Source organism: Convolutriloba macropyga, chromosome 15, assembly GCF_964194025.1.
Source record: "Convolutriloba macropyga chromosome 15, txConMacr16.3, whole genome shotgun sequence".
Classification (NCBI taxonomy): Eukaryota; Metazoa; Xenacoelomorpha; order Acoela; family Convolutidae; genus Convolutriloba; species Convolutriloba macropyga.
Genome location: NC_134482.1, coordinates 24,571,672 through 24,591,547, shown reverse-complemented (window position 1 = coordinate 24,591,547; position 19,876 = coordinate 24,571,672). Strand labels below are relative to the sequence as shown.

At 34.6% G+C, this 19,876-nt stretch overlaps 1 protein-coding gene across 4 annotated transcripts in view; it reads left to right on the top strand.

The window, feature by feature from the left end:
- LOC142353971 (NPC intracellular cholesterol transporter 1-like) overlaps positions 1-16,507 on the top strand; it is a 97,813-nt gene extending 81,306 nt beyond the window's left edge. For 3 of the 4 annotated variants that reach the window (XM_075406210.1, XM_075406209.1, XM_075406208.1), the window contains one exon: positions 14,812-16,507. In XM_075406210.1, coding sequence (XP_075262325.1) covers positions 14,812-15,485 — 674 coding nt within the window. In that variant the 3' untranslated portion in view covers positions 15,486-16,507. Of the gene's footprint in view, positions 1-8,030; positions 8,185-14,811 lie in introns of all 4 variants that reach the window. The other variant, XM_075406211.1, reaches the window with a different exon arrangement.
- Positions 16,508-19,876: the final 3,369 nt, after the last annotated feature.

The following is a 19,876-nucleotide window of genomic DNA, read 5'->3' as shown; positions in this document are numbered from 1 at the left end:
CATATAAATCCCGTTCATTAAGCCATAGTGCATTAGGTATCAAATTTCATTGAAGTGATTGCTAACTAGCATTAGTGTTATGCCTAATAGCCTTCAGTTTAGAGGCTGAATTAAGTGTAATTTTAGAATATAACCAAACATACAGAATTTACACACCAAATAAAAACACTTTGGTACCTAGAAAAAAAATTGTCAAAAGTGAATTTCTACTCCCAATTATTGCGCTCCTGATTTTTAGCAATTCAAAGAATTTGAATTGTATTGGGGCGCTGTGTTTTTAAGATCTGTTCACACATTTTCATTCATGATTTTTGAAGTCAAATTGGAGTGGTGATTTTGGTCACGCCGAAACATGTAGTGGAGCGAAAAAGCGAGTGATTTTGCGGCGTGAATTTTAGAATTTTAGAATTAAGTGTAATTTTAGAATATAACCGAACATACAGAATTTACACACCAAATAAAAACACTTTGGTACCTAGAAAAAAATTGTCAAAAGTGAATTTCTACTCCCAATTATTGCGCTCCTGATTTTTAACAATTCAAAGAATTTGAATTGTATTGGGGCGCTGTGTTTTTAAGATCTGTTCACACATTTTCATTCATGATTTTTGAAGTCAAATTGGAGTGGTGATTTTGGTCACGCCGAAACATGTAGTGGAGCGAAAAAGCGAGTGATTTTGCGGCGTGAATTTTTTTCGCTCTAATTTTAAAGTAGAGTGAGAAAACGGCGTTTGAACAAAATTTCGCTTTCTCGCTAGTGGTTTTTTGTTCACATGCGGCAATTTCACTTTGGTGTTTACTATTTTTTCGATTTTTTGGATCGGATTTTTTTCTAAATGGTTTTCCTAATCCATTCATAGTCCTTTCTAGGTCTAGTTTTTTTAGTCAATGAAAATTCTTTGAATTGTACGTCAGGACTTGTCCTGATATGTTTTTTAATTCGCTTTGCTTTTTGATCAAATTTTTTGTTTTACTTAAGTCACGATTTTCACGTTTGACTTCTGACTTACTTCACTCACTGTTTCAACTTGATGGATTTTAATTTCTTTCACGCATTGAATTACGTAATGTAGTGAATTACGGTCAAAGTCAAAAGAGCAAAATCACAAGAAACGGGATAAACATATAAATCCCGGTCAAGAATTCATAATGCATTAGGTTATTAAAGTTCGTTGAAGCGATTACTAGCTGGCTTGTGTTATGCCTAATAGCCTTCAGTGTATAGGCTTAATTAAGTGTAATTTTAGACTCTAACCGATTATGCAGAATTTACACACCAAATAAAGACCCTGAAATTTAGAATAAATTTTGTCAAAAGTCATTTTCTATCTTTTTTTATTTTTAATAGACGCACAGCGATAGCTGGGGCTATTATTGGCCTTCTCTTGGTTTTTTTCATTTCGTCGTCATGATTTTTGTTACGACCATATGACGTCACAACCACTTCAAATCTGCTTTTTGTTCATTCGTTCATGCAATTTCAACTGAATTGCATGTGTGACGACATTTTTCGCACTTAGTGGAGCGAGTTTTTTTGTTCATGCGCGTGATTAAATTTTTGGTCACACTTGACTTACCTCACTCTCAAAAATGACTTCCTCACTTTGAAATTGACTTTTATTTACTTTAATTCAAAGATATAAGGTCAAATGGTTGTGTGTCACTCTAAATGAAGGTTATTTGAGATCAGCTAATAGGGGCAGCAGAAACTTATACAGACTTTTAATCAAAATATAACAGATCAGCCTTCAATGAAAAGACGAATTTTTTTGGTCTGTCTTTTTTACTGTTTTTTAGACTGCCGATCTACAAATCTATTGCGGCTATTTTCTGACAATCTGCTAGCTATGTTTCTGTTTCAATCGCAATGTGCGTCAAGCGGGTTAGCTTTTGCTTCTCGGCAATTTGCCTGCTATGTTATGACTTTGCCAGTAATTATTGTCATAAAAGTTTTGTGAATATTCAATTTTTACCTCTTTGTTATTGTTCCTGCTGTCTCGTCAGTTATTATCATTATTGACAGGTCTCACTGGTTGCTAGTGAGACATAATTAGACATAATTTTTGGTTCGAGTGTATGTTTACTGGTTTTTGTGACTTTGACACTATTTATTACCAAAATATATAAACATGTAGCGCCCAGCGGGCATTAAGTGCTCTTTTAGAGCCTTTCAGGTCAGAGCCTTCATTCACAGAAACTGTTTTGGATACTTATACTTATGGTCTGAAGGGCAGTTCTTAGAGGTTGACCTCAACCCCCACATCAGCCCCCCTTGCTCTTCACCCCCCCCCCCCAATCACCACCTCTGCGGTCGTTTGGGAGCTATTTGCGCGACATTAGATGGTTATATTTTATTGAGTTTTGCCAGCATTTGCTGTATTTTTAGTTGTGTTATCATTTAATATCTTTAAGGACTGTTCTCATATGTTCCTTATAAAGTTTTTTCAGTTGATTGCTTTGTTTCAGTTCAATCTAATGCTGTCTATGACTTTGACACTAATTGTTTTTAGGAAATTTTGCAAGATTTTATTCACATTTTATTTTGTCTCAGTTCTTAGCTTTTGCTTTTTATTACGCTGTTACTTTTAAGAAAATTTGTAATTTTTTTTTTACTTTTGATAGGGTTTGTTGTACTTATTGCTGTCTGATCACCTAATATTCAATAATGACAGATCTAATCGGTTGTAATTGTGGAATAAGTTAGTGGAAACAATTGTTTTATTTCTTAGTTGTTTGTTTCCGTCACTTCTATATTTGTTTTTTCAAAAAATTTTAGTGAAATTCTTTTTTTGCGAAATTTGGTCGTTTTTTGTCTTATCATTTTGTCTACTTAATGACTGGTTTCGTCTTGCTAATGCGAAAAAGATGGATCTAATCGGTTCTTTGAGTTCTTAACACTCGTGTTTTTTTATTTTGGCTCTTTCTTTAAAAAATGAAAATTTGTTTTCTTTTTTTTTTTAGTTTTGTTTGGTTATTTCTCTTGTGGTCTTTTCGATTAGTCTAAGAAGTAACAATTATTGTTTAAAACTGCTAGAAAATTTTGTAATCTGCTGTAGTTAAGTATTTTGGCAGGGAGCTTTGAGATTCTCTTACCTTGATGCCACCGACAAAGATTCTGATTGTTGCCAATTTCTTTAATTTTTGCCTTTGGTTTCTGTAATCGATTCCGAAATAGACAACAACAACGCCTTTGACGTTACCTGTCAGAATCAATCACAGAAATCAAAAAGAGGCAACAAATAAAGAAATTGGAGACAATCAGGATCTCTCGCGATGGCATCAAGATAAGAGAACCTCAAAACTACATGACAGTATTTTTAGTCACAGCTAATTGTGAAACTTTCTAGTAGTTCTAAATGAGAATTGTTACTTTTGAGACTAATCCAAAAGCCTTTGACCCTATATCTTAGTTTTATCTTGCTGTTATAAGATTAATTGTCAGGTCCTTAGTTGATTCAAATCTTTAGATTGTAATTCAGGACTTGTCCTATGTTCTTGTAAGCTGTGCTTCAACATTTTGCGATGACTTTGAGCTTTCAAAACAGGTAACTCTGTGGGCATTAAGTTTCTTTAGAAGCCCTAAGCTGGTTTTAGTAGGCTTTAAAATTTTTAGAGTGGTGAACCTGCTCGAGAGGCCTAAGTTCGAGGTTAAAAGGTCATTTTTTGCGCCAAAAATGGTTCAATTTTTCTCGTTTTTCATTGTTTTGAATTTTTGTTAGCAAGTTATAGAAATACCGCTGTTCAAAACTCGATTTTCACTCGATTAAATGAATAACTTGCTAGTCTGTAGAGAGACCTAATTGGTTGTGATGATTTGAGTATCGCAAATTTTAGCAACTTTTTATCAAAATTTGCAGTTTTTCAGTTTGTTAAATCTCATTTTTTCAATTTATTGAGGTTTATGAGTTTTTTGAGTTTGTTGATCTTAAAAGCCCAGTTAATCTTTTAATGGCTGGAATATGAGTTACTGGACACACTGGTGAGACATTGATATGTTTTTGAAGACAATTAGATCAAGGATTTGAACAAATCTTGAAAATCCAATTTTCTTATATTTGGAGGTTTTTTGAGTTTTTGATCTATAATAGAGGTGAATGAAACAATTTCTGTATTACAGAATTTTCGTCTGAACACTTTTTAAGTAATTTTTTCACGCTTCACTTGATTAATGCGTGTTAATTGGCTAATTCAGTAGCTTTACTTAATCGGCGGCAGTTTACTAAAGTCAAGTAGGAAGTCTGCCGAAAATGATGGTATCAAAAATGGCTCTAATAAAGGCAGTTCAAGCCCTTCAGGTAACCCCCCTCTGCTGAAGCAGTTTTTAATTGAACTTCGCCCGCCTGTCATTTGCGAGTAATTCGGCTGGCATTTTCAGTACTCTCAGTAATTGTGTATATTAATAGCAATGGCTGATCATTTTGTGTTCTCACATTGTGTCTCAATTTCTCGTATGTGTTTGGTTTTTGAATAACCAATTTTTGGACTCTATTGACTCAACTAAATTGTATGGCGATGCAAGAGAGAGAACATATGCTGTTGGATGAGCCGTTTTTCCATGTTTCATTCTGCTCGAGTTAAACCTCCCATCTATTTGAAACACACTTAGTCTCGTTTTTAATAGCCGCACTCATCTTCTCAGCCGGCTATTATACCGCACTCATCTTCTCAGCCGGCTATTAAAAAAAAACAAAAATTGGATTGCATTCGTGCTGTCTTTTTACGACTCGAAACAATTGGTGGAACGTCTTTTTTATCCATAATTTTTTGGAGTGTATTTGAAACAGGATGTAAAAGTTAATGCTGCACGTAAAAACTGAGTGTATATTTCAAACGACCGAACGAATTGAAGAGAGAGTGGTTTCTCTTCATGCCAAATTTTTGAGAGAGAGCGAGAAAACAAAGTTTAAAAAATTTCGCCAACTGAACAAATTTTTTTTGATCAGCAGTTTTTTATTTTTAACTTTACTTTTTCCAAACCATATTAACAAGTTATTGTTTGTTTGGGCGTTTTTTGGTCATCTCAATCATAAATTAGAGTTTTATATGCAATCTTGAGCTATTTTGTGATTTCACCGTTTTGGACGCTTTTTTGCGGTTTTTGAACTTTTTCAAGTTTTTACGAGAACGGGGTAGTTTTTTTTTGGTTAAAATTAATTTTCATTCGGGTTTTCCTGCCTTTTTTATTTGTCATTATCGCTTGAAGTTTGTTTCTGTTGAAGAAATTTTATCTTTTTCCATAATTTTTGTTTTTCAGTTTATACTAATTTCTATTTTTTCTGCCTTTCAGTTTTTCACATTCAGTTGTTTGATTTAGATTGGCTGTAGGGTTATTATTATTCAGTGAAAACAAAAACAATAAAGGTTTGATAGCACATTTTAAAAATAAAATAAGTAAATAAATGCTGCAGTTTTTACTGCTTTCTCTTGTTTTTAACAATTTTTCAGTGCGTTTGGGTGCCGATTTTTTTTACTTCATCGAATAACAATGTGTATCGTTGTACTTTAGTTCACAGCTTGTTCAGCATTTTCCATGAAATCTTTTTGACGTGAATTGTTTTTGACGTGAATTGAGTTATCATTTTTGCAGCCTCAAGGGTCAAGAAATCTCCTCTGCCCCTTTTGATAATAGCTTACTGCATAGATTCTGGTACCAATAGAATGGTTTTCAACGTTTTGATATCTTGAATTTTTGCCATTCTTTGATGAATTTGCATTTTTTTCAAGTTTTTCATTGTTTGTTTTTCTGGCTGCAGGGCCACGAACCACCTATGGGTTTTTATAATATGTTACTGCATAGGAATTGGAATTGTTTAACGGTCTTATATCACTAGTTTTTGCAGTTTTTCGATAAAATTTGTTTTTCGATCTTCAAGGGCCAATGAAACGTGCAGAAGATCTTGCTTATGGGTTACTGGACAGAATAGAAGCGCAAAAAAAAGTTTGGACTTAATGCCAAATTTCCCCTTTGGTCAATAAACCCCTTTCAAGTTTTGTGCGTGGGTTAATGAGTATATTTAATTGGATGAAAATTGGCCTTCAGGGTGAAAGCTTCACGAGTTTTAGCAGTGAGCATTTTTTGTCTTTTTGATTATTTTAGTTTGACTGTTTGGCATCTTTTTGACTAGCAGTGTTCAATTGATCTGCTGGTTAGATACTGTGGTTCTAAGTTTTTCATTCAATTGTTTGGGTTCTATTTCAGGACTTGTCCTGATGTTTTTACAATTCAAAGAATTTGAATTGTATTGGGGTGCTGTCTTTTTTTAAGATCTGTTCACATGTTTTCATGATTTTTGAAGTCAAATTGGAGTAGTGATTGTGGTGACGCCGAAACAGGAAGTGAAGCGAAAAAGCGAGTGGTTTTGCGGCGTGAAATTTTTTAACTCTAATTTTAAAGTAGAGTGAGAAAACGGTGTTTGAACAAAAATTCGCTTTCTCTGTAGTGATTTTTTGTTCTCATGCGGCAAGTTCACTTTGATTTTTAATTTTTTTTCAATTTTTTGGATCGGATTGTTTTCTTAATTGTTTTCCCGATTCATTCATAGTTCATTCTATGCCTAGTTGTTTTTGTTTAAACCAAATTTCCCTTTTTCGCTAGTGGTTTTTTGTTCACATGCTGCATTTAAACTTGATTTTCTTTGAATTTTTTGATCTGAATTTCTTAGAATTTTCCCAGTTCACTCATAGTTCCAACTATGTCTAGTCTTTTGTTTAGTCAATGAAAATTCTTTAAATTGTACTTCAGGACTTGTCCTGCTATGTTTTTTAATTCGCTGAACAAAGATTGATTTCGCTTTACCTTAATTGACAGCTCGTTGACCTTAGTTGCCATTTTGCACGAAATCTTTTTGACTTCCATAGCCTAGTTTCATTCCTCAAGTTTCATTGCTCATTCTGTTCAACGTGCTTTTAAAGAGCAGTTGCTCAGCAAAGCAATCTAAAATGAACAGAGTCAGTATCGAAAGAAGAAAAAATAGAAATGGGATAAAGCAAAGCCTAAATTTAGATGCTCGCTGTTTGAACTTTGTTTTGTGACATTTGTTAACATCTCTAATGCGTTTTGGTATTAATGCTAGCCCCTGCATCCTCTCATTAGGAAACAGGAGTATGCATAACTACGAAATCTAATGAAAATAGTTCGCAGTTGTTAAATATTTTGGTGCAACAATCAAGTTTTATCATTGTTTTGCTGTTCCTTCGATCACAATTGGTGTAATGGGAATCAATGGCGGCTATTTTTCGGTAATCTTCCGTGTATGTTGTTAACTGAAATGTTCCTGGCATATATGAAACTTCAGACGACAGAAAATGGTGCTTTCAGTTGTCTAAGTTGTCTTCGTATATTAGAGGTACAAAATATTGTTCAAATGTGTACTGAAGTATGCACTTTATTGAGTGAACTTAAACTGGTTTAGATAAGCTACAGTTTAAAAAGTTTTCAGTACCATTGGCCAGTATAAACTATTCATTTTAAACTAGTGATCATGTGTCTAACTTACAGGTCGGTTGAATCAAGCTTTTTCGTAAAGCATGCTCAATAACATTTAGCTCGAAGCTGACTCATTAGATTTTGTTCCTTAATTAACACAATACTTCGGTCAAATTTCAAGAATTTTGGTCAAAGATGAGAAAAAGCAAATAAAGTCAGAATTGTAACTCACACGGTCGATTTTTCTGTGGTATAGTGTAAGCCCCGATATATGACCCAGGAACCAGGTCATCGCTATCAATTAATGTGCATATCAAACAAAAGAAAAAATTGATTAAATTAGTGCAACTGAGCGGGAATTAGCTGAAATAATTACATAAAATTACGGTGAAACGTATATCAGCTAGCTGTTTGTTTGGATGATATCTCGATGTGAGTGAGGTAGAAGTTTTGAGACTACATCGTAACTGGAAATGTATTGAAGTGCTGAATTAACAGGCTGATTCATATTTCTGTCGATGAGTTGCTAGTACTTAAATAATTTCTGTCTATTATTTGAAATAAATGTCTTTAAGTTTGCAGCATATTTACTGCTGTTGTACAGGTTACACGCACAGCAGCCTTAGCTGTTCGCGGTTCAAAACTTCTGTTGTTTTGAATGAGCATGAAAAGAGCCCTAACCAATCGGGTATACAGTATCCACAAACCCCCATTAGTCATGAACAAGTCACAGTGGCCCGAATGCAAGGCTTGAAATGGTTTGTTCACCACCACGACTACTATCACTAAATGATCTGCTTCCTTTCGCCCTGTTGATCAAATTATTTATGTCTTCGTAATTTAAAATAAAAATTCTTTGGGCCTGTCTGCTTGTTCCGTGAACAAAATGTGCATTACCCTGTTCCGTTCGAAATTAATGAGTTTTTCACTGGTATTGATTGACATGGACTGAGTTGGGACTGACATTTAAAATTGTAATAACTGTAAACGTTTGCACCCAGAGAAACTATCAAACAATGAAAAATAACTGAGACGTGTTTTCATTCTACGGAACGAAAGGAGACAGAGAGATAACATTTTTAATGAGACCGATCTATTGTTCTTGTTTAACAAAAACTGTTTTTAACTCATTCGTATTTTTACTAATTGTCTGTTAACTTCCGTTATTGGGATCGATTTGATTGTATTTATTTCTAATTCCCCGACGAAATTACTGCAGCAAACTGAGGGTTTTAACTGTCTTTTCGGAAATGCTTTTTATCCGTCTCACACATACCAGTTTTTCATCTCAACAGTTTGCTCCTATAACTTCATTTTGCCTGTAAAGATTTCGATCGATGTCTCGTTTTTTTTTGTGAATACATAAAGGAAATAAGCTTCATGTATTCAGAAAGTTAATTAGAACAACTTCTATAGTGACTAGTTCGTAAGTGATAGGTTTTGAAGCAAACGGCTGGATGAATCCGAAAGTAGTCGCTGAAAGTATATGAAAAGGTTCCGAAGATTTGACCAACTTTATTTCAGTTTTGACAGAAAATAGATTGAAGAAGAGTTTAGTGCTTCGTTTTGAGAGATGTGCGGTGAAACAAAGGGTCTAATCAAGGCTGAGCTGTCAATAAATTTTTGCTCGTCAACTACTTTCTTATCCAAACAAAGGAATGCTAATGAATACTATAAAAACTTTTTAATTGCTAGGAATCTAAACAGCGTATCTGTATTCCAACTGTTGATTTGTTTTTTAATAGCCGCCGTCAGCCTCTCAACGGCTGTTATTTAGGCTCTCTGCTTTTTTAAATTCGCTTTACCTTTTGATAAAGTTTTTCGTTTTACGTAAGTCACGATTTTCATGCTTGACTTCTGACTTACTTCATTCACTGTTTCAACTAAATGGATTTTAAATTCTTTCACGCATTGAATTACGCAATGTTGTGATTACTTTCAATGTCAAAAGAACAAAGTAAAAAGAAATGGGATAAACCGATAAAGCGCGGTCATTAAGTCATTGAGAATTAAGTTATCAAATTTCATTAGGGTTCTCTAGCTGACATTGGTAATTAAGCTTATTAGCTTTCAGTTTAGAAGCTGAATTAAGTATTGTTTCCAGAATCCAACCGAAACTGCACGTCGAATTAGAACACTTTTTGACATTACAGAAATAGAAAAAAAAATTGGTCAATTTTTCGCTTCGTTTTTTTTCTGTTTCAATCCCGATGTGCATCAAGCGCGTGAATGACGGCTATTTTCCGGAAATCTGACGACTATGTTGCTTAATAGCGTTCAATTTAAGCTGATTTAAGTGTAATTTTAGAATATTACTGGATATGCAGAATTTGCGGACCAAATAAAAAAATGACACTTAAAAAATTCTGTCAATTTCTATCTCTTTTTTGCTGCTTTTTTAAAGTTTAGTGAGAAACCAGTGTTTGAACAAAAGTTGACTTTCTCGTTAGTGTTTTTTTGTTCACATGGCGCCTCCGTTTTTTAATTTTTTCTGGATTTTTATGAAATTTTTGAATTGGGTTTCCAAATCTATTCATGTTTTTGTTTTTAGTGGATGACGCTTTTTTGACTTTTAGTTCTGCAATTTTCGTGCTATGTTTTTGCAATTCGAAGTATTGGGATTGTATTCGTGCGCTCTTTTTTATGATCTGATCGCATTTTTTTCAGTTTTTTCACGTCAGTGAGAAGTCAAATGGGATTGGCGATTTTAATCACGCTGGAATAGTAAATGGAGCGAAAAGAGAGTAAATTTGAAGCGTCATTTGTTTCAAATTCTTCTCTTTTGCGATAATTATATGATACATATGTGTTCTAGTTGTGCCTACTTGCAATTGCTTGAATTAAGCAACTGTTAGCTAATGTTTTTTTATGACTTTGACACTATTTGTTGGCATAAAATGTTGGTGAACATATAATTTTTGCTAATATTTATTATATTTCGGTTTGTAGCTGAGAAGTATGAACAGTCTACCGATAAGGTTTCAATTCAATTTTTTTACGTGTCATAGAGCAACATTCAAATAGGCAAATGTATTTGCATTAACGCACAAAGCAACGTATTAACATTGGTTTTTTTTATAGCAAGGTTTTTTTGAAGACGGCAAGGTTTTTTTGATACTCTTTTACTGGTTGTCTGATGCTTTTGACGCAAAAATCGGATCATAATCAGCCGACAATCAGGTAGAAAATCTAAAAATGCTCAGTCGAAAACCGCCTTATTCGATACATATCATGGTAGTATTAACTTGAAATTAGGTCATACGGACTTTTTTCGGGCTTTATACATTAATTAGAACGTATTATATTCTTATCTTAACGCTTAGAAATACTCGATTCCGATCGGATAATAATCTCTCGCTTTACTCAGTAACACGTTTGTCTTATCAATTAGCATAATTAATGACAGGTCTATTTGGTTGCTAATAAGGCATATATTAACCTAACTAATGGTTTGAGTTCATGGCTAATGGGCTTCATGAATTTGACTTTTGTTTTCAAACATTTTTAATGAATTTTTGAGATTTGTTTGTGTATTGTTGTACTTTTTGTTGTGTAATCATGTATTTGCATTAGTGACTGGTGTCATAGGTTGCTAATAGGTTCAGTTGAATCGATAAAATTGTTTAAGTTCAAAGTTGATGCTCTCTTTGACTTTGACACTAATTTCCAATTTTTTAATGTCATCATTGACTGGTCGTATCTGTTGCCGAAGATGCTTAAATGACCGCATTAATTGGTTGAGTTTATAGTTATGGCTTTCTATGATTGATACGCTGTACGTTTTCCAACAACAATGAATGAATTTTTGAGTTTTTGCCTCATTTTTATTGTTTATTTGCCCTATAACTAAGTCTCCGTAATGGCAAGGTTCTTTTGTTGATAATAAGAAATCGATTTAATTTATTTAATGACTTTCAATGATTCAATGAGGTAGGGTATGCTATAGTTAAGAATTTTGGCAGGTGCTTATGAGGTTCTTTTACTTAAAAAGATATTCTGATTTTTACCAATTTTTCCCAAGTTCTTGGGTTTTTTTTCTTTGTATGTCATTGATGGCCACAGGAGTTTTATGGCCTCAGGAGAGCCAACTTGCAACCAGCAATATGTTAGCTGAATTTTTAAGCCGTTTAAAATAGTTGAGCGTGTTTGCTCACTCTGAAGTCTGTCAGTTTCGACGGTTTTCAGCTCGTCAAATAAATGTCAAGTTAAATTTCTTATGCTACTTCTGAAGTGGGTGTTCTATTGCATTTTTCTATTAAATTGATCTTATATACAAATAAAATGACACTTGACAGGGACTTCGAATTCAATTGGTTTCTGTTGTAGAAGTCTGCTTGATGGTGTTATTTTTCATGGTGACTGGCATAAGTTTCCAGGCTAGTCGATGCTATTTAAAAAGGAGATAACAATCCATATATTGGCAACAATCCGGGTTATTTCTCCGGCTTCCAAGTTAAACGTTTTTTCGTTGTTTCTTTACTGAAAAGAAAGTATCACCAAGGTTCTAAAATTCTTATAGCTTTTAGCAAATGTTTTTTGAATTCGATATAAATAAGACTAGGAGACTCGGCAATGTGCGTTTGCACGTACGTAATATTCCGACCCCACTCATCAATATTTTTGAAGTTAATTGTCTACCAAATGAGGAGGAATAGGAAACGTGAGACCTGTCATAAATCACGGCAAAAACTCGTTATCTATTTTCTTAAAGTAACACTTGGTAATTATAATAGTGATAATAATAATGAATTTAACCAAGCTTGAAATCTAGCAACTTGGAAAACCTCTCGGTGGGGTATTTGAATTTATTTTTTGATTATTAAGTTCAGATGAAGTTTATATCGGAACTTTGACGCCTACTCATTGATCAAAAAAGCTCGAAACAAAATCAAAATAGCATCAGATAAAACCTAAACAAATTATTTACTTCACTAGAAAGCAGATGGGACCTCTCCTCAATAAGACAAGGTAATAAGTAAACAAAAAGGGGCAGACAAGAATTCAGAGTTTTTTGAAACCAAATAATTTCAAAAGTCCTAACAACCATAAACCAACTATAAATTACTACATAGGTTCACGTCAACTCCTTAAGAAAATAATGGGACCTGTCACTAGTGAGACTAAATCATAAAACTAGAAAATAACAGCAAATACAGGCAAAACTTATGCAGACAAAGTTTGAGCGTTAGGTTACATAACCACATTAAGACAGTGTTGAAGCCATTGTAACAATAAGCTATAAACTAAAAATGATTATAAATGTTCACTTTGGCCTTATTTTAACATCAGTTGGGCCTGCAGTACCTTAAAATAAATTTAAATAATGATCAGTATCGAAAAATCACGAAAATTAATGAAACTAATGTCAAATGACATAAATCTAATGACAAAAAGAGGAAGAAAAACAGCAAAGTTCAGATTACATTGATGTTTTTGACAACACATAAATTCAAATACATAAAAACATTAGCTAATGCTTAAACATTAGCTGAAGAAGCTTGCGTAAAAACTTGAGTTTTGTTTAATACCAATATCGAAAACTCAGTTTTCGATAACTGAGTATTCGAAAACTCAGTATGGAAACACAAAATCAAAGTAGGAAAACCATCAATTAAAATTAAAATCTATTAAAAAAAAGATGATTCGTGTTTGCTTCACAAAAAAGTTGAGGGCTTCTGTATTTGATGAAACTAAGTTGCAACTTTACAAAAACAAGAAGAAAAACAGCAATATTCACAAATACAGTAATGTTTTTCTAAGCAAAAAGTCTATAAAACTTTAGCTAATGCTAGGTTAAAACCCTAGACTAAAAACGTGCCTACTGTTTAGTAAAAATATTCAAGAATTCCAAAAATTTTTATGGAAACACATTGTCCTAGTCAAAACAGCCTACATTTTAATCATTAGATAAGTAAAGAGTAAGAGTTTATTGTTCGCTTCACAAGAAAGTGGATGGACCGGCCACTAATGAGAGTAAGTTACAACTAGACAAAATTAACTGCAGAAATACAATGATGTTCAGAAATACACTGATGTTTTTGAAAGCAAAAAAAATTAATTTCTATGAAAACTTTTACTAAAGGAATTATATAGCTCAACGTATAACTCCAACGTATAACTCCTTGATGCCTATTATTACTCAAAATATGTCACACTAGAAAGAAAACGAATACAGGCAAAAATTGAATGATAGAAAAACGCTGAAGCCATTAAAACCCTTCTTACTGAAAACATCAACGATGTTCAATAGAGTCTCCTCCTTTCAATGTCATTGTAACGTGACATTTATATGAGGTTAGAAAACACCAGAGTGAACTAACCACAGTCCAACCTCCCCAGAAAGAGGATTACACCTGAAATTATTATTTAGACTAAGCTGCAAGTTGTCAAAAGCAAGTTAAAAAATGACAAAGTTCTTTAATTTTAACAAGAAATTCGATCTGTCTTTAATTAAATCGCGATTGATTTGTCTGTAATCAACATAAAAGAAAACAAAAAAATGTTCAAAGGTGTTAAAAGAAAGGCAGCGCTCCAATACAATCCCAATCTTTTTTGATTGTTAAAATGCACGAGGAGACTGAAACTACCGTTGCTATCATTGCGCCACTATTAAAGGCACCTAATGCTTACATATCGTTGCCTAATACAGTTTTTGCAGAAAGCAAAGTTTGATGATGCATTTTCGATAATTCTCAATTTAAATTTTAGCGAAAAAACGGACAACTTCAGAACACTGTTAGGAAGCGGAGGTAAAATTATCCTTCATCTGAGTTTAAGAAGACTGTGCCAGCAGCTTGTAGGCCTGTTCTTCCGCTAATTTGGGACAAAGGGAGCTAAAGAGCTGTATTTGTGCCTCTTTGTCCATGAAAAAAGACTTTTTCGAAAGAAGGGTTTTTCGAAACTTTGGCCGAAAAGTTGGATCAAACAATTCAGCAACGCTCCTAACTCCAAAGTAAAACTCCCTAAGTAACACTAATAGCAAGGTCGTTAAAGTTTTTAACATTTTTAAACCTCGATAATTTCTTGGAAAAAAAAACGAAATTAAAAAAACTGAATAGCTTGATGTTCTATGCTTGACGGGCTCTCTAATGATACCACTCAACTTCCCAACTCTCTACGATGAGCATATTGATCGGCCAAATTGACTGAACAAAAAAACCAGTTGAGCATATAGCTCCTCCTCCCACTATGGTGGGGTCGGGACCAAAATCAATATCACTTATTGTGGTATCTGCTAATATCTATTTTCAGTTTGACTTTTGGCTACAATTTATAATTTTTATTTGGGTGCTTTTAATATGCCTTCCCGATACCAACTAATCTTTTTCCAAAAAATGTACAAAACAGGTTAATGTCTGATGTTGAGTAATCGTCTTTGTTTTCAGGTCCATTTTCAAAGCAAAAGAGGCTACGACGCCAGGCGGGAGCGAGACGGAGATGTGATGGAGTCCATGGCGATGATTATGACTCCATGGCGCCCCAGCTGAACTTGTCAACCGCTATTTGCCCGAAGGAAACAGAAGTGATTGTAAGCAATAAAGGAGGCGATGAGGGCAGCGAAGACAAATTTAATTTAGGCGAAGATACAGCTAACGTGGGGCCTGGCAATAAAGACCACCGAAATGTTCATGTCACGCCTTCATCTGCTCTCAAATCAGATAAAGAAGCTTGTACCAATTTTAGCAACAATAGCAAAACTAACGTCGGAATCTTGGAACCCGAAAGTCATGGAAAGCTCTGTGGGACTGGATTTGTGGAGAAACCGCAGACATCTTTAATGAGACCCAGTTGTTCGAGCGGATCTTTTCAGTTTGGCCAGACATTGTCCAATGATATTTCTGAGTCAAACATTGACTCAATCGATTGTGTGGAAAAGGAGGATGTTTCTGGTGCTGTTTTTGTGTCTAGCTATAACATACCATCGGCTGCAGTACCGCCTGTTTGTGCTACCACGAGTAATACCCGCTCTGAAGATCCCAAGTTCCCCCCTCTTAGCCTTTACCATGATAATGGTGCGCCTAATGTATTCGATAACGATAGTGCGTTTTCTGCTGCTTAAGTCTGCTTTCTAAACGTGTAAATGCCTTGCAATATGCAATTATTTGCTTGTGTTCTGTGATCTCTCAATCTTGTGCTAATAGAATGTAGATTTATCATTACTAACCAATTTAAGGTTCCAGTTTGTCCCCCCTCGAACGAAATACGTACAATAAAAAAAATTATGTGACTTACCTAAAAGTGGCAATATCCATTACAATTTAAAATAATAGCATGAAAGTTTAGTTACTATTTGTATAGATGATCATGTTCCATGGGGGGCAGTTCCTAAATTAATTACATTGTGAAATGTTGAGTTTTAGAGTAGGTTTAGACTAAATTTCTTCATGTTTTGTTGCACTATCCACTTTGTTCAGACGAGTTATGATTTCAATTGTTTGTGCTGTTTTGTAAGAGAAAAGTTTTGCCCGTATTTTATTCCAGGAAATATTATTTGTTTGAGGCCAAAACTTTGTTTTTTTTTTAATCAATAAACAGAAATATCAGCTGCTTTTGAAACTTAGCAGTAATTATTCACGCCTCCTCTCTTCTTTATCAAGCAACTAAGCTAATTTCTCCCAACCCTACTTACATTGAATTGTTTGCATCTAAATGTTGTAAATAGTGATTTCAGAATTGAGTAATTCCAAAATATTGTGCAACCAACAATACATATATCTTTAGACGCATCGAACTTGGTGCTAACTAATTGTTCCTTCTCAATACCACAGTATGTCTAATAAGATGTATAATTACCATGAGATATTACCATGTAGCCATGACCTATCATTTTGAGCATATTTTGAACAAATCACTAAACCCGGCTGACGAAAGAAAGTTGCAATTTGAAATTGTTGCAATTCAGTTAAACTTCATTACTAACTCAGAATCTATCTTCCTCATTTTACGCCTGATGCATTAAATAAGTTGTGCTTGACAATTCATATTTCCATGTTGAGCCTATACAAATTATACGAATTTCGGTTTTTGATGAGTGAAATTATAGCAATTGTTCAAATTTGATAATAAAATGTTCAAAAATTTCCTAGCTTTTTTTCTAGCCGTTGCCTACTAATTGAAGGTTAGTTAAACACATTACCACAAAAAATTAAAATGCAGAAGGCGTTAAGTTTCATCAGAGTCACTAAGCTGGTTTTAATAAACTTTCAGGTGCTTAGTGTGCTAAAGTTGATGGGAAGGCCTAAATGAAAGGTGAAAATGTCCAATTTGTAAAGTTATTAATAGCCGCGTCAGCAATTCTAGGCGGCTATTATTGCGCTCCTGATTTTTAACAATTCAAAAAATTTGAATTGTATTGGGGCGCTGTCTTTTTACGACTCGAAGAGGAGTATTGGAGAAGTCCTTTTTTTGATCAATTTTATTGGAGTGAATTTTGAAGCGGGAAATGAAACTCGTGAAAAAGTTTGGAGTGATTTTGCTGAACAAAATGAAGTGGAGCGAAAAGAGAGTGGTTTTTTGTTCACATCGCTGTTCTCTGTAGAGCGAGAAATTGAGGCGTGAAAAAGTTTCTGTAAGCGAGCAAAATTTTTTGTTTAAGTGCGGCATTTTAAAGCAGTTTTTTTTCATTTTTTTGGTTAAGAGGTGCGGTTACGATTTTGTTTTGATTTTAGGCTGGTTTTGGTAGTGTTTGAAGGTTTCTGGAAATTCATATGATTTTTATGCTAATTCGGATGTTTCTTAGCCTTTTATAAATTGATTATTGGTTTGCGAGCAACTGGATACCCACTTGGATGGAAGGAATTTTTGGATTTATGTTTTTGTAATATTGAAAAATTTATTCACTTTTTCCAGTTTTTAGTGCAAGTTGTTTTTAAAAGCTTTTTAATTTGGCCTCAAGTAATTTAAAAAATCACCTAAGTGGTTTTAGCAAGTAATAGTTGTTTTGATGAAGTAAATTTGGCAGAGATAGTTATTTCGGGATCTCAATTTATAAAAAAAATTATAAGTTTTTTAAATCGTATTTTAACAGATTTTATTTTAGTTTTTACTTTTTTGTTTTAGGTTGTTTCAAGACAATCATAATTTAGTGGAAGCAGGTTTTGTCTGATGAGTAGTTGGATTGCGTTTAATTGGATTTCCACTTCGAGTTGTTTCCGGAATTCTTCAAAAACGGCTATGTTTTTTTACGATCTGTTCACACATTTTCATGATTTTTGAAGTCAAATTGGAGTAATAATTTTGGTCACGCAGAAACGGAAGTGGAGCAAAAAAGCGAACGACTTTCCGGCGTGAATTTTTATCGCTCTAATTTGAAAGAGTGAGAAAACGGTGATTGAACAAAAATTCGCTTTCTCGCTTGTGGTTTTTTTGTTCACATGCGGCAACTTCACTTTGATTTTTGCTGTTTTTCGATTTTTTGGGTCGGATTTTTTTTCTAAATGGTGTGCACAATTAATTCATAGTCCGTTCTAGGTCTAGTTTTTGTTTAGTCTATCAAAATTCTGTTAATTGAGCGTCAGTACTTTTCCTGTTGTGTTTTTTAACTTCGTCTAACAGATTTTTGTTTCGACTTCTTGGAATTGACTTTTTCAATGACTTCAGTGACTTCTACTGCTTTGCAGTTAAAGTTTGTGTTCGTGATGTCATTTCTGCTTTTAGGTCAATTGTGTGACTTACCTCACTCAAAAAATGACTTCTGAACTCACTTATTGAACTTTAAATTTTATGAACATATACTAATTAAAGGTCAATAGTGTGCATCTAAGTAGTGACAAATTTATTTGCTCTAATTCATGAGTAATAGAGTCTTGAGTTTCAATGTTGAATAGTAATTTTGAAAAAGCTCCATTAGGGCTTTTTCCTTGTAGAGAAAACATGTCTCATAAAAATAAACCCGAATCTAACCCAAAAAGTCTAGTGGTCTAATAAAAAGCTGGTGGTCTATCTGTCTCTCTTTAGTTTTTTCAATTCATTGTAGGCCACAAGCGTCTATCGTGGCTAATTTCCGTCAATCTGCCGGCTATGTTTAATGTTTTCTCAAATTTTGATTTTCTTGCTCTCAACCTAAAATAAAAATGGTTGATTTTCTGGGTTCTTTTGTTTGCAATTTTTTGATTGATCGATTATTCGTGTAACAGTTTATCGTCTTCAAAATCAAGCAGCGCCCCAGGGCATCAAGTCAGCTCTAATAGAGATATACTAGTCTCCAGAGTGTTCAATTCACCGATGCTATTTAGGCGACAAAATTAGGGTAATCGCTAATTAATTGCTCTCAAACGAAGTTTATAGCAATTATATTAGTCCTGTCGGACTTTTTTATGCGATTTTTCGCTTGACCGATTTTTCGTCTGGCTTTTGACTTTTCGTCCTCCAAACGGGATCAACAGGTAGCGCCCAGCGGGCATTAAGTGCTCTTAGAGCCTTTCAGCTCAAACTGTTTTGGAGACTTATACTTATGGTGTGAAAGGCTTAGAGGTTGAGACACCCCCCGTGGCTAGCTACTGACAAAACCAACCGCTCACCGGTCGTTTGAGAGCAGTTCGCCAGACGTTAGTCCCTTATGTTTAGTAAAATCTGTGGTGATAGGTTTTTGCTAAATGCGTACGGAAGAACCCTAGCCAGTTCAAGATGAATTTTGAAATGAAGGAAACGGGTGAAGACGCTCCAGGTAGCTTCATGTTGATATCGATCTAAATCTGGAAATGATATAACAGGGCTTTTGCTTCTCTGTATGATTGTGGTTATTTGACTGTGTAAGAGAATGTAGATAAGGATTCAATTACATTGTTCTAGACAGTTTGTTAAGTTTTTATATCAGTTTTAAGTTGCGGGAACAACCAACTCGTTTTGGTTGCGATAAGGACAAAAGTCAATGTTTTTTCAAGTTTTGCTTCTGACTTGATTGTTGCACGACATGCTCCAGGGGAAAGAGGAGGCCAACTAACACATCACAGACGTTTGACCAGATCGTCGAAGAGGGTGTAACCCAAGTTGCCTAGAAAACCGTTTCGAAAAAAGGTCAAGAAAAAAATTGGGCTAATCAGCCAAAACGCGTGCGAGCGCGGAGACCGGGCGAACGTACGTGCCGTACGCCGTTTTCACCTTCACCACACGGTGTTGTCCATCTCGTCCAGGGTAGACTTCGAGAACACGTCCAAGGGGCCAAATTCCACGTGGAGTCATATCTTTCAGAATCCAAACAATGTCGTTGACTCTCAGTGGTGTTTGACCACTATCGCTCCATTTGGACCTCTTTAACAGTGTCGGAAGATACTCCTTGACGAGTCGTTTCCAGAAATGGTTGACCATTTGCTGCACATTCTTCCAAGACTTGAAACTGGCGGGTTCTTGGCTGTCGAACTTTCCTGGTGGGAGAGAATTGAACGGTCTGTTAATCAGAAAATGGTTTGGCGTGAGAGGCATTTCATTTTCCGGAAGGTCAGCGACAATCGT